This window comes from Panthera tigris, chromosome B1, assembly GCF_018350195.1.
Source record: "Panthera tigris isolate Pti1 chromosome B1, P.tigris_Pti1_mat1.1, whole genome shotgun sequence".
In the NCBI taxonomy this organism is placed as follows: Eukaryota; Metazoa; Chordata; class Mammalia; order Carnivora; family Felidae; genus Panthera; species Panthera tigris.
Window position 1 is genome coordinate 40,522,420 of NC_056663.1, and position 15,379 is coordinate 40,537,798.

At 46.7% G+C, this 15,379-nt stretch overlaps 1 protein-coding gene across 9 annotated transcripts in view; it reads right to left on the bottom strand.

The window, feature by feature from the left end:
* Positions 1-899: 899 nt before the first annotated feature.
* The window catches only part of IKBKB (inhibitor of nuclear factor kappa B kinase subunit beta), a 74,287-nt gene continuing 59,807 nt past the window's right edge, over positions 900-15,379 (bottom strand). For 5 of the 9 annotated variants that reach the window (XM_042983374.1, XM_042983371.1, XM_042983369.1 and 2 more), the window contains 11 exons: positions 14,619-14,733; positions 13,152-13,275; positions 12,446-12,597; positions 12,217-12,278; positions 11,046-11,167; positions 9,317-9,366; positions 9,110-9,209; positions 8,754-8,901; positions 5,625-5,752; positions 2,894-2,984; positions 900-1,846 (listed from right to left, as the gene is read on the bottom strand). In XM_042983374.1, coding sequence (XP_042839308.1) covers positions 1,781-1,846; positions 2,894-2,984; positions 5,625-5,752; positions 8,754-8,901; positions 9,110-9,209; positions 9,317-9,366; positions 11,046-11,167; positions 12,217-12,278; positions 12,446-12,597; positions 13,152-13,275; positions 14,619-14,733 — 1,158 coding nt within the window. In that variant the 3' untranslated portion in view covers positions 900-1,780. The remainder of the gene's footprint in view (positions 1,847-2,893; positions 2,985-5,624; positions 5,753-8,753; positions 8,902-9,109; positions 9,210-9,316; positions 9,367-11,045; positions 11,168-12,216; positions 12,279-12,445; positions 12,598-13,151; positions 13,276-14,618; positions 14,734-15,379) is intronic. The other 4 variants (XM_042983370.1, XM_042983372.1, XM_042983373.1 and 1 more) reach the window with 3 other exon arrangements.

Sequence of the window (15,379 nt, forward strand, 5' to 3'; positions counted from 1 at the left end):
AGCATATTCCAGTTAGTCTTTTCCTCTAATATAAAAAAAAAATGTTTTAAAGTTTATTTATTTATTTGGGGTGGGGGAAGACAGAGAGGTAAAGAGAGAATCCGAAGCAGGTTCTGCACTGTCAGTGTGGAGCTGATGTGGGCCTCGAACTCACGAACCCGTGAGATCATGACCTGAGCCAAAACCAAGAGTTGCTTACCCACTGAGCCACCCCGGAGCCCCTATGTTAGCCTTTTTAAACCATTGCTTTGGTGATGTCATTTTCTTGCTAAAATTCTTCAGTGAAGCTCATAACCCTTAGTCTCGCATTCATTCCCTCCCCAGTCTGGCTCCATTGCAGCCTCCTGTTCTGGTCTTATTTCCCACTATGTTCCTCACCAGTGTTTCCAAAATCATGCTGTATCAAATGTTACACTCACATGGGGGAAAAATGGCTCTGCTGTCAAAGGTATTTGGCAAACAGATTTACACAGTTAAGCCAGTTTATTATTGTAGGACTCTCAGAAACTTTACTATGCCAGTGTACAATGGGAATCTCCAAGAGGCAATTAAAGCATGAAGCATTTCCTAAATGTACTTGGCCCTGAAACCCTTTGTACTGTTTCCATGGAAGCCAGTTTGTAAAATCCTCCTATTCCAACTTTCTTTTCTGACCAAACTCGCCTATTTGTGATCATCTAAACTCGTTTTGTTTTCCTGCTTTTAACATAAAGAACTTTTGTGAAGTGTCAAAGAAGCAGTGCTGTGCTAAGACAACATCAGATCCAGGCACTATTCAATTTTATAACATTTTCCATTAAGCTGGTTTTTGAGTTCCTAAGTCCTGACCATAAATATTGCCAAAAACAGGTTGTGGAACCCAGTATAAATGCTTGAGTCATGTTGCAAAATATAGAAACTATTTTTTAAATAAGTCAATTTAATAATACTGCTAGATGATATGAGAAACAGGCGCTCCCCCATCCCAGCACCACCGCACATAGATGTGTCTGAGCAGGGACAGGTGTGGGCACAGGGGTCAGCAGACTTGTGGTTGACAGAAACCCTTTTTTTCTTCCGTTCTTCTGCACAAGAGCTCATTCGCAGGTAGTCTCCGGGACCCGAAGGAAGGAAGCTGCTCTCTGACCTGGTGCTGGCAGGTCACTCTGTGGCTGAAAGGGCTACAGATGGGGAGAGCTGGCATTCACCTACGACCTTGCCAATGGGGGCACGACCACCAAAGTAGTGGGTAAAAGGGAAATTTTAGCAGCAGTGAAATGAAAAGAGGAAGAGAAAGGATGGGGCCATGCCAAGTCTACAATTTAAAAGTCTGTTTAGTTCCAAATCCAGATGAAACATTAGCTGTGAGGACAGGCGGATCAGGACCTCTGGAGATCAGGAGGGGTCAGGAGAGGGCAGGCTGACACCAAGCGTCCTCCACAGTTTGTCCTGAAAGAGTCATGTTAGACATTTGTCCAGTGATCTGTGGGGCAAAGTACTTTGAGAACTTTTTCCAGACCAGAGGAAGCAGCTGCAGTGGCTTGGTCTCCCTAAATGCTCATGCTTGGCATCAGTGTTTGCTGAGCCTCCAAGACGCAGGACTTCCAGTGTGCAGACAAGTTGCTGGCGGCGCCTGCAGAGGACGCCAGCCCTGGCCCACGGTGAATGTCACAACTCCTGGGGAAGTGAGAAGATCTTTGCCTGGGTGCCGAAGACTGCTGGGACATCATGACAGCGGGGGCCACCATGGGAGGGCCTCGGGGCAGGCAGTCCCATCAGGTGGTCAAGGCCACCCACACAGTCAAGAGGCCTGTTCCAGGCCATTCTGCTCTTCTTCTTCCGTCTGTAACCAGCTCCAGTCTAGAGACTGAAAGTCAACAGGCATGTTAAAAATACAGTGGCCACCAATACACCTCGGATTGTTTGTCTTCCTCAGGAGGCGACCAGCACAATTTAGAAGGAAATTTAAATCCTCTCATTAGTAACAGTCTTGTTATTGCAGGGTACTCTCGAGCTAAAGCTACATTTTCACAACCGTAAGGGAACTTTCCTTTGGCCTAGCTTAAACCCCCTCAGATTCCAGGACTATGGAAACTAGACAGGCAGTTTTAGTACCACCTGTGGCTCATAGCACTTCTGACTGTGGGTAGGTGGTACCAAGAGCTAACCTCAGCTACCAGTTTCCAACCCTACCAGATGAAATGGCCTGATAAGACTTCCTATTTCTCTGGTAGGAGTGCAAATAAGCAGTGAAATGATCAAAATACACGCTGTCAGAAGGAGGATGGGCAGAAATAAAAGATAGCAAAAGCCCTAAACCAGAGACGGACAGTTGAATAAATAAGAAGTGATTACAATTAGTAGTGGTATCCTCTCTGATTCTTCTGGAAACTGAAAAGTTAGGGGGAGGCTAGCAGGTCACCGTATTGGCAGGAAAGGGCCTTTTAAAATCTGAGGAATGGCTTAGCATCTCTGAACCTTTGCCATAAATGTACCTGTATCTTGACCAGTTTTTCATCAGGTTAGTTTCCCTATAAGTAGTACTACCTACTGCTAAGCTCTGAGTCCCTGAGAGGCGGGGCTGTGACAGGTCCTTGTTTTAGCCCCAGACCTCCATGCACACAGATGCTCAGCAGTGCTACAAAAACCACAGGGAGAGAAAGACCTTCTCAGAATGATGCTACCTCCCTTATCAAAATTAAGCGTTACAAGGATTAAATGAGATAATGCACATAGTGTACTCGTATCCATTCAATAATTGTTAGCATTACTCTGAAAAAGAAGAAGTCTATACTAGAAAAGCATAAGCATATACTGAGATGGAGGAAACGCTGGATTGCCTTTGCATTTTCTTTTTCTGGCTTGCTGTGGGGAGAAAGGACACGGAATATGTCGGATTCACACAGGCCATTACCCTTAAACTCTGGTCCTGCTCTTTGATGGTATCTTGCATCACATTTTCTAGCTGGGTGCAGAGCGTGTGTGCTTCGGCCACCAGTTCTTCACTAAGGAAAATGATCAGATTATTAGAAAATGGTCAATGTGAATTTTCAGAGATAATGCTACAGGGATTTTGACAAGATTTTAAAAATGAAGTTACAATTATTTTGATGCTGAGTGTCGTAAAGCACCGTGTCACTGACCAGTAATCTCCTTCATCTAGTTAAGCACTTTTCAGAAGCCCACGCTCAGCCATAAGTGTTACCATTCACAATGTGAAAGAGCAAGCAGATCTCTTTACTTCAGATAAGTGAATTTAATTCTCTCTAAACTGCCAAAATCTAAAGATACCTCACAAATCACCTGTTTTCCAGTTTTTGAAATAGAAAAAAAATATACAGACCACGTAATTTCACCATTTCCATAGTTCCTTGAGATCTGTGAAAAAGCAAGTTCTGGGAACTGATTTCATTTAAACTGCTTTCTCTTTTTCCAGGATAAGAAATGTACCTGTCGTGAACGGCCATGGGGAGAAAGGGAAAGGTATAATAAGCCGCTGTCCTATTTTAGCCTCAGCTCTAGGACATGGATGGACAGCCTGTGCTCCCAGGATGACTTTCCCAGGGCTTCCAGGATATCATTGGAGGGAAAATGCCAAATCCAGGAAGACAGAGCCTTGGAAATCCACTCACCTTACAAAGCATGACACTCTGATGGAAGGAACACAGGCCACATTTTTGCTCAGCCTCTTCCACGTAGCTACCAACTAGGTTGAAGGCTTAGGGCCAGCTCCAAAAGGCAATGTAAGAGGCACAGGACCTGGTTACTATCCTCAAGCTCACAGTAGGTTGGGGAAAGAATTAACAATCTAAGGTCACGTACAATTAAGTACCACAACGTATAGGCTATGAATTCCCCAAGCACAGGAACAGGATTTTTATTTTTTTTATTTTTTATTTTTTATTTTAATTTTTTTTTTAACGTTTATTTTTGAGACAGAGAGAGACACAGCATGAACGGGGGAGGGGCAGAGAGAGAGGGAGACACAGAATCGGAAGCAGGCTCCAGGCTCTGAGCCATCAGCCCAGAGCCCGACGTGGGGCTCGAACTCACAGACCGCGAGATCGTGACCTGAGCTGAAGACGGACGCTTAACCGACTGAGCCACCCAGGCGCCCCTATTTTGTTTTGTTTTTAAAGTTTGTTCGAGAGAGAAAGAGAATGAGTGGAGGAGAGACAGAGAGAGAGATGGGGACAGAGGATCTGTTGAGAGCAGAGAACCTGATGCTGGGCTCAAACCCACGAACTGTGAGAGCCAAAAGTCAGACACTTAACTGACTGAGCCACCCAGGAGCCCCAGAACAGGATTTTTAAAATAGCTTTATTGATCTATCTATAATTTAGATACCATAAAGTTTACCCATTTAAAGTGTGTAATTCGATAGTTCTAGTGTATTTACAGAATTATACAATCTTGACCATAATCTAATTTTAGAACATTTTCATCATGCAAAAAGAAACCTTGTGCCCATTACCAGTCACTTCCCACCCTCCCCCTCACCTGCCCTAGGCAATCATTAATCTATTTTTTGGTCTATAGATTTGCCCACACAGACAATTTTAACCATTGCCAGTGCCTGAGACCCGACACATAGAGGATGTTGAAGAAACTGCATGGGACTGAACTAGAAACAAAAACACCCAAAGGCGGTCCAAGAAGAGAGAGCTGTGTGAGTGGTCAGGGCATTGGAGGAGAGGGAAGCAGATGTGTCCTGTAGGTGGAAGGACCTCCCAGGACCAGCCCACAGAAGTTCTGGAACTTCAGAGTGCATCAGAAACCAGCCAAGGCTTCTGAAAGGCTGACTGCTCTGCCCTGCCCCTGAGCAGCTGATTCAGCAACTGCATTTCTAACAAGTGCCCAGATGCTGCTGATGCTGCTGGTCTGGATCAGACTTTGAGAACCACTGGGCCAGGGCAAGGAGTCTGTATGGGAACTGGGGATCAGCCTAGACAGTGGCTGAGGTGGCTGTAAATGTCTAAAAAGGCTCAGGTTGAATCCTCCGGGGGAGTGGGAAGCCACTACTAGTTACTGGCCAAAAAATAACTTGATCAAGTGGTATTCTGTGAAGACTAATTTGACTAGGGAGGGCTTGGAGGCAGGACTGGATGGGAAGCAGGGAGGCCAAAGGCCTCGCAGAAAAGGCTGAAATGCTCTGTTCACCACCTTAGTGGCAGTGGCCCAGGCAACAGGAGGGGAAAGCAAGGCAGAAGTGGGGGGCGAGGAGAGGCAGTGGGTGGAAAACCCTAATATGGTAACTCAGAGCGGTGGGAGGTGAGAGGGAGGAGGCGGGATGACTGAGGCGTGGCCAACAGGGCACTCCCTGCGGGCAGGCTGGTTCTAAATGACAGATGATGGCTGATGGGACTATATAATAGCATGTGACTGACTAGCATGTGACTGACTAGCACGTTCAATCTCCTCATTAAGCAATTAGTAATCCAATCCTTAGACAAGGCAACTACTTAGCAAGTTGCAAGGCACTAGAGAGCAAAATATCACATTTGCTTGGATATTAACAAACACAAACTCAATACATGCACAAAATTGCTAGACACATAAAATGATCTATCAGTGATAAACATGCATGTCTATTCCCATGACTTCCCAGTGCACCGGGCCATCACTGGCACCTTACAGTGACCTACCTTTTCTTGACAGACTCAGGCAAGCTGTTAGGGGCAGTGGAAGGCTGAGACATTAGCTGACCAGAATGACTGAGGCGAGCAGCATTCATGCTATCTGGGCTTCCACTCACAGGACCACGAACTTTGCTCTAAAGGACAAAACCAAAAGAGAGTCAACAGAATTTTGGAGCAAAGGGATGATTCCAATTTTGCATTCACACCATGGTATTTTCTCACGAAACAATAGGTCACAATACACTAGCTATTCCTACAAATTTTTAGTCAACATCCCTGCATATGGCCACAGTCTTCATTCAGGCTTAGAAAATCTTTCTGCATCTATAGGTGTGCTTTTTAAAAAAAATTTTAATGCTTATTTACTTTTGAGAGAGAGAGAGAGAGAGAGAGAGAGAGAGAACGCAAGGGGCAGAGAGAAGAAGACACAGAATCCGAAGCAGGCTGCAGGCTCTGAGTTGTCAGCACAGAGCATGACGAGGGGCTTGAACTCACGAACCGTGGGACCATGACCTCAGCTGAAGTAGGATGCTTAACTGACTAAGCCACCCAGGCATCCCTATAGGTGTACTTTTTGATAGAAGATTGTAAATATAGGGAGATTGGAGTACCTGCATTTGTAAGCTTCGTTCATTAGTTTGATTGCTTCAGAAACTCTCATAAGGAAACTAAGAGGGAGACATCTTTGCTGTCTCAAGTAGAAGCCTGAGACATACCAGAAGGTTGTAAGTGGCCTTCTGTGAATTGCACCATCTGTGGGACAGCCAACAAGAAAACGAATATGTCTGACCCCCTGGCTGCTGCAGCTACCCACCTCAGTCAAGAGGTTAAGCCTCCTGCTTCAGGGGCTCGCACCTCCTCACACCTGCAGCCCGCAGATGACCTATGCCAACCTTCCCAGCACCTCGTGCTTTGCCCCACTTCAAGTTTCCAGCTGAACTCTCATCTGTTGGCCTCACGTCTTTTTACAGACCCGGCTCCTGCCCTTGCTGCAGCCCATGGGTCTTCATCCTGCTCAGCCACACGAGCTATGGGACCCATCCTGGTTCCGCATCCTTCCTTCCAGCTGAACGTCAAGGTCTGGCTTCAACCAGTCAGTCAAGCACCCAATTTTGCTCTGCAGATGGTCACCCGTGGAAAGACCCAGACATCCACCTCCTCCACTTAGCCTGGGCCTGCAGGAGAGCAGTCCTTCCACTGTCCTGTCCTGTGCACCCTAAGGGCTGTGCAACTTCAGTCCCCAGAGCAGCGCCCCCCGCTCAGTGGTGACGTTTGCCAAAGTCTCAAATCCATTCTCCAGCTGCCATGAAGGATTTCTCTGAAACCCAAATGTGATCATACCATTCCCATACTTCCTTCGACATGAGAGAGAAAAACAAATTCCTTAGTGTTTGCTATGCCTGCGAAAGCACGTGTGGCCTGCATGAGCTCGTCCTCGCCTGCCTCTCCAGTTTCATTCCAAACGATACCCTTTTGCCCCACACTACGCCACTCTGCGTGTAGCACCCGGAACACACACACTCTTTCAGGCCTCTGTGCCTCTGATAGAGCAATGTCTTCGTTCTGGAATGTCGTCTCCACCTGTCCACCTCATTTTTCAGTTGAAACAACCCTTCCTTGTGAATGTTTCCTGTGGTTCCCTCACCTCCAGGTCTGAAGCTGACGTTGCTCCTTCACACTCATGCTATGGCTCACGCTCATGGCACCACAGCTGCTGCTGAACACTTCCTGCCCCACATTTGAATTCACTTCCCTGTGTGTGCCCCTCTGATTATGAGCTCCTGGGCCGGGTGCCATGCTTCTTTCCCCCTTTACCTCCAGTTTTCATCTCGCTCCTGGGCACGTGGTCAGCGCTCAGTAAACGTCACATGAATGCAGATGGCATATCAGGCTGTCACTGGAAATACCTCAATTTCCCTCTCCTTCCTAAAGCTTCTCTCCTTGTCATCTCTCCTTTTTAAATTTGCTTCCTTTCTTACAGGAGGAAATGTCACTCATCCCTTCCCCAGGCCAATCCTTCCATGCATGCCCATGAAGCTGACACCCTGCTGTTCTCAGGACCTGGACACTCAACTGTCTCCCACCTCTTTGATACTGTGACTCTCCCAGTGCACTGTCTCCTGCCTGACCTACAAATACGCTCCAGTCCATGATCTTAAAAACACCATCCTTGCACCCTGCCTCCACCTTAAGCAACTATCTTCCCATTTTCCTCTTTGCTCTTAACCACCACCAGTGGCTAAATCACTCTTTCATCATAGCCAACCTCGCTGCAGCTGGCATAGTGTGGGTCTTTCTCCCATCAGCTCTGGTTTCCATGGCTTTTACCTGGTTCTTCTCCTTCTCTGTCCCGGGCTCTTTTTTGTGTCCCGTTTTCTCCCTGAGCAGCATGCAGTGGAATCTCAGCTACATTAAGACAGTGGGCACAGAAAGTGTGGTTGACAATACTAAGCAGCACAGGCTCAGATGAGGATCAACCAGGTCATGGAGACATGCACTGTGGTGCGTGAAGGTCCCTCAAAAGATCTGCCCATATCTTAAGTCCAGCAACCTGTGAATGTGACCTTCTTGGAAAAAGGGTCTGCACAGATGAAGTTAAGGATCCTGAGAGATCAACTTGGACTACTGAGGTGGGAACCACATTCAATGGCAAGTGTACTGATCTGAGACACCCAGAAGACAGACACGGAGAAGAAGGCCTTGTGAAGACAGGGACAGACAATAGAGTGATGCGGCCAAGGACTAGCCAAGGACTGCCCCGGGCCACCAGAAGCTGGAAGAAGCACAGAAGCATTCTCCCCTAGAGCTTGCAGCGGGAGCTCAGCCCTACCGACACCTGGATTTTGGACTTCTGGCCTCCAGGACTGTAAGGGAATAACTCTGCAGTGCCGCTTTGTGACAGCAGCCACAGGAAATGCACACGTGCAGAATGAAACACACCTGGTGCGGCCCTGACTCGGCCCCTCCCTGCTCCCTCTAAGTCATGGAGAAGAGGAAGGAAAACTGAGCCTTGGCAGTTGAGTAGTGTCTGTCAGTGGCTTTGCGGTCTCTCTTGGAGGGTGGTGACAGCAGCACGGAGGTGGAAAAGAGGCTGGCGGGCTGGGGGCTGAAAGCCCGGCCATGGGGCTCACTCACACAAGCAATCTTCAGGAGATTCCAGAGCTCCTTCTGCCGCTTCTCCTGAAGCCGGACAACAGTCTTCTCGTCTTCGTTCATTAAACTCACCACCTCTTCCACCTTGGGCAACAGTTCCAGAGCCTTCTGCTTGCAAACCACAGTTTTACTGTAAAGAATAAATGTGACAAATTCCAGTGGCATTTGGGTTGGAGAAAGGAGGAAAACATAATCCCTGGTAATTATGAATCCAACAACAGCTGCGGATAAATCTCCTTCAGGGTAAGCAAGTCAGAGGGCAGTGAGAAAATGGCCTCACATGGGTCCTTGCTGCTTCTCTGAATTCCACCCTGGAGAAGGGAAGTTGGGGTGGATACCTGAGCTGCGTATAAATCACTCGCACTTTCTTCTCAAAGCCTTGGATGGCCTGAAGAAGCAGCCGGACCATTTCAAGACTGTCACCATCAGTTCGTTGGTCTGGAAAGAGGCAAAGAGCCCCACAGTTCCTCCAGTGACTGGCAGAGTGTCAATGCCATACACATGACAGAACCAGGCACATGTGGCAGACAGAATGGCCCACTTACCTCTGGGTTTTTCCCGAAGTCTCCTGTAAAGCTCCCTCGCTTGCTCTTCTCTGAAATATACAAAGGAGAAACTCTGTCAAGATGTGAGGTCAAATAAGCACATGTGGGACACTGGTTAGTCAACTCCTGCCAGTAGAATCACTGACTTTTAATTTTTTTTCAACGTTTTTTTTTTTTTTTTTTTTTTTTTTTTTATTTATTTTTGGGACAGAGAGAGACAGAGCATGAACGGGGGAGGGGCAGAGAGAGAGGGAGACACAGAATCGGAAACAGGCTCCAGGCTCCGAGCCATCAGCCCAGAGCCTGACGCGGGGCTCGAACTCACGGACCGCGAGATCGTGACCTGGCTGAAGTCGGACGCTTAACCGACTGCGCCACCCAGGCGCCCCGAATCACTGACTTTTAGAAGCAAGACCAGCACTACGCCTTGACTGGAGGAAATTACTATTCCTGGTGATACTATAGGTGATGCCTATGATGAGGAACTGATGGCTCTCGTTATCAAACCTCGCCCTTCTCTCCAAGAGAATCTCTTTTCTCTTTTTTTTAAAGTTTATTTGTATTTACTTTGAGAGAGAGAGACAGAGAGAGCAAGCAAGGGAGGGGTAGAGAGACAGGGAGAGAGAGAGACTCATAAGCAGGCTCCATGCTGTCAGTGCAGAGCCCGACTTGGGGCTCAAACTCACAAACTGCGAGATGGTGACCTGAGCCGAAACCAAGAGTCAGATGCTTAACCAACTAAGCCACCCAGGCATCCCTAATGAGAAAGAATCTTAAGAAAGGGAGGTTCTACTCTGTCCCTTGGAATTTCCTGTCCACGTGGCTTCTGCAATGGTGATTCCAGTGCCATCACTGGACCTAAGCCTGGAGAACACGGGCTCCCTGTGAGAACTCAAGCCCAAGGGTAGACACAAACTTCTATCCCTCTTCCACCTCAACACAATGAAACTACCTGACATTTCAGAGGTGACTCTCATTTGAAAACTAAAGGAGAATAATGGGTTAAATAACTCGAGAAAATACAGAATACGAATCATCAGATTTCTTCTTTCTTTTTAAACGAATCATCAGATTTCTGATGTTCGAGATTCTGGTCCTAAGAATCCTGGTAAAGGCACTGGAGGACAGTTCTGAGCCCAAGTGGGAGCTCCCAAGAGTTTGAGGCAGCTCGCCTGCTCCCTCTCATCTGGCTTTCCTTCAGATAGGACTGCTTTGCCTGGGCACCTTATCACCTCTCAGAGCCAAGGCCAGATTCCTGATAGAGACTCAAATGAACAGTTCCCAGGTTCAAAATCTTAAGACCTGCTGGTTTCCTTCTCTGTTCTACTTTCTGCTCTTTGAGCCACATCTGGATCAGGGTGGGCTGCATGAACAGTGACATCTGGTGCCAAGGTTAAAGCTCCTGCATTACAGACTTTAAAGATGATGAACTCCTGCTCTATCTGAATCATCTGAATTGATCTTCACAACTCCGTGAGGTCGGACAATTCTTCTCAACACTTGCTAGATATGGAAATGAAGGCTGACAGTGATGGTGACTGGCCCTTTGCTCATCTCTGCAACTCATCTGGAACATGCCAAGATGCTTCGCCAATGGATCACACTCTATAGAATGGTCTCACAGAGCTTCTGTGATAACCACACTTGAACCCTTAGACGATCTCAACACATGTATGGAAGTTTGGCTGGGGCATCTGTGGGTATGGCCGGACACCGGGTTGGTACTCACAGGTCGTCCAGCGTTCCCCCCTGCTTCCGCCCCATGGGGCTCCTCTGCAGGTCCACAATGTCAGTCTGCAGTGCCATCATCCGCTCCACCAGGTGCTTCACTTCATTCTCCTGATGAAAAAGCTGTGCTAATGTCAACTGATGTAATAAGGGCGTTCTGAGATGCAAGATTGGGGGGGGGGTGGGTGGGAAACACCTTCCAAACTCACCGAAGACTCTCAGGTGACTGGCTAGAAGGGACAGAGACTCTGGAGTCAGAAGGCCTGGGTATGGATCTCGGGTCTACCACTTTCTAGCTGTGTGACCCATGGGGAAAGCACCTAACTCCTGAGCTTCAGTTTCCTCTGCTATAAAATAGGCTTCTAATGGGGCCATTTTAAGGGTGAGATAAGATACAGTATGTAAAGTATCTGGCACGGTACCTGGCATAGAGAAGAGCCCAATGCATATTCCTTTCTCTTCCCTTAATTTGTCTACCCCAATGCCATCCCACATTGGGAGGCCTGGGCTCCTCTCTATCGGAGATTCTGGATGTGAGTGCCAGGATGGGCTGGAGCACTCACTGTCTCTCTGGTCAGAGAAGACATCTAAATATAGATACAGTAAATAGTATAGATAATAATAGTATAGATAATAATATAGATATAGATATAGTAAAAAGCCCAGAAAAGGTCTTGGAGGCTTTGGTCTTCAATTTGTGTGAGGATCACTAAGCCATACTTCCTTCCCTTGCCTCACAATTAACGTTTTTCAGTGGTGTTTGATTTATGCTGTCCTAAAACTTTATGCTTAGACTTTTTCTTTCCTATGGATTTAGTGTCCCAACAAAACTAGGCAAACCCCCCAGCCTGATGGAGTGTTGATCATTCATCTGAGGCCCTTTCTGATAGGAAGAGGCCTGGGCTTCCCGTAAGGACACTTCACATTTTGCGCCTTGTTCAAATGCACACCAGGTCTGCACAGCTCCTGCATCTGCCACCATGGGCCTCCCCTTTACTGGCTACCAGCCTGGCCTCTTCCCATCAAGTCCCAGTTAGGGTCAGAGAGCATGGCGAGGACCTCCTGATTTTGGACGTACAAGATGGATTTGGTGTTCGAGGAGAGAGTGAGAAAAGGTTGTACGAAGCCTCACCCCCCTCGGTAAGGATAGGAATCTAAAACAAGTCTCCTACCCGCCCACAGAGCTCCACAGCCTGTTCCATTTCCCTCCAGGCCAGCAGCAGTTTATCTGATGCTGGAAAAAAAAATGTAGGAAAAAAAAAAAGAAAAACAAAATGAAAACACCACAAAACCAAAATAGACACAAGCAACTAAATTATAAGAGGCAAAAGAAACCTTAGGAAGAGGGGGGGAAAAAGACAGCAATGGTTTTTCCAAACTCATTACAGAGAGTACACTCACTGATCCCAAACTCTGTCTGCTCACTGTACTTCTCCAGGTCAATCTGGATGCTGGTTTTAAAGAAATCCAACTTGGCTTTGAGCTGCTGAGACATGGAAGCCATAGAATTCTTCATCTTGGAGAGGCAGCTATTATTCCGGAGGAGATTCATCCTGCAGGGACCACAAAAAACAGCCTTCAGGCATCTTTGGGATCCAAATACCATTTCCTGTACAACAGCAAAACCACCTCAAATGCCAAGGCAGATCCCTACTATAATTATTATTATTGTATCAAAAGTAGCCACTTATAATCATACAATTTCCTAGCCCTCAGCCAGCACTGGAATAAGGCAAAGTACCACACAAAGGGCCAATAACCCAGTTAGTCATATCCCAGGGGAAAGAGTCAGGCAGACCCCAGCATGACAATCAGGGGAGCTTTGCTGACCCAGACTGCAATGAGCTTTTCCACATTCCAAAATCTGCCCCTAGTTCAGCCAGCCCACCCCTCAGTTTACAGCTCCATGTGCTGACCTCACTCACCTCATAAAGTCTAAAAGGGCCTCCCTCAATCCTGCCCACCTGACCACTTCCTGCCTGTCCAAACCAGCGTCTCCCTCTTGTCTGTCCTAGCAGTTGCTTCTGGGCCCCTGCCTCCGCCACCTCCCTGTGGAAAAAGCCACCACGCGATTTTAAAGTAAGTCCCAAACCGCCTGGCATAATACATGGCAGCTCGCTGTCCCTGCTGTAGCCGGTTACAGTCCTCCTTCAGGGTCTGGATGCTGTGCCAAACCTGGCCCCACACTTTCCTCAGCTGGAAGAAGGAGAGGTTCCTCTTGGGCTCTTGAACTGGAACAGAGACACATGTAACCGTCAGAGAAAAACTGCCCTGCGATTAACCACGTCATGCCTTGTGACATCACTGGCACTTTTACATTTTTCAGTTATATAACTAAACTACTATGCTATCACATAACCTTTTTGGGTGTTAAGCCTGGTTACTGTCACATACATTTTTTGTATCCCATTAATAGCACAAGCATGTACCAGTCAGTAAATACCTACTTATTTGAAGAAACACTTTGTGAACCACATGGAGTCAATTACATGTACACAGGCTCTTATGCTTTCAACAGAAACCTTTATGTTTACAATATTTAAAGTCATATGAAGTTTTCTACGGATTCAGCTTCACCCAGTAGTACTGGAACATTATTAAACAAGCAGTAAGTCTGGAGCTAAGACTCTTGACCCTAGATCTGCTTATTCTGTGTGTGTGTGTGTGTGTGTGTGTGTGTGTGTGTGTGTGTGATAGCAGGAATGGCAGATGCATTAAAATGTCCATCTACCACCCATACAATGGAATATTACACAAGTATTAAAAATAGGCAGCTCCATATGCACCAGCAGGGGAAAAATTTTCTAAAATATATTATTAAGTGAAAAAGGCAGGTGCAGAACAGTACATGTTGTATGTTACCATATGTTGGGGGGAAAAATACCTATACACTTTATAATGCATAGAATACCCCTGGAAGGTATACCCAAGAACTTGACAGGAGTGGTTTCCCTGGAAGAAACTGGGAAATTGGGAAGAGAGGCTGGCTTGTTACTGTATATTCTTTTGTACCTTTTGATTTTTTTCTATCATGTACAAAATATAAATAAAACTTCAAAAATAAATAAAATGGCCATCTGATTCAATCAAGTTCAGAGGCGTACAGGCAGTATTCTCTGTCCTAGGTTTAGAATTCTATTTGTGAGGTTGAAATTGAAGACTTCCTTTACTCTTTTTTTGGCTGGGCTACTCCTAAGTCCCAAGTAAAGAAGGTTGCCCCAGGGACTGGATAAGCCCATCTCCTTGGTGTGGAGCCCTCCGCTAGTCCATGTCTGTCCCTCCTACCCTGTTCCAAGCATTGTAAGTGATTATTTAAAAAAAGATTTTTTTTTAATGTTTATTTTTGAGAGACATCGAAAGCGAGTGGGGGAGGAGCAGAGAGAGAGGGAGACACAGAATCTGAAACAGGCTCCAGGCTCCAAGCTGTCAGCACGGAGACCAATGTGGAGTTTGAACCCATGAACTGTGAGATCATGACCTGAGCCAAAGTCTGGCACTTAACCGACTGAGCCACCCAGGCACCCCATAAGTGATTAAAAAATAAAAACAAAAACAAAAACAATGATCTTCTTACGGATACAGCTGACACTTTCAGGTTGGGGCCGTGGCGAGATCTGAGTCTCATACGTGATTTTACTGTTGTCAAAGAGAAAGACGAGATCCATGTCCAATGTGCGGCCCTCATTCAGCTGCAAAAGGATAAGAGGAAGATGAGATCTTGTGGATGCCACCCCTTCCTTTTCCAAGTAATAACAGAGATTTCAGGGTGTTCCCCACTATTTCCCAATGGCATCATCTTCAGCCAGCAAGTACTGAGCACCCATAAAGCCTTTTTTTTTTTTTAATTTTTTTTTAACGTTTATTTATTTTTGAGACAGAGAGAGACAGAGCATGAACGGGGGAGGGGCAGAGAGAGAGGGAGACACAGAATTGGAAGCAGGCTCCAGGCTCTGAGCCATCAGCCCAGAGCCCGACACGGGGCTCGAACTCACGGACCGTGAAATCGTGACCTGAGCTGAAGTCGGCCGCTTAACTGACTGAGCCACCCAGGCGCCCCACCCATAAAGCCTTTCTTAATGACTCCAGCCTACACCTCCCTTTCCTGGTCCTTTTACACTTTTTTTTTTTTAATGTTTATTTTGTTATTTATTTTTGAGGGAGGGGAGGGGAAGAGATAGAGGGACATAGAGAGAATCCCAAGCAGGCTCCATGCTGTCAGCACAGAGCCCAAAGCAGGGCTCAAAACCACAAACCATGAGATCCTAAACTGAGCTGAAACTAAGAGTCAGACTCTTAACTGACTGAGCCACCCAAGGAGCCCCCTTTTACGTTTAT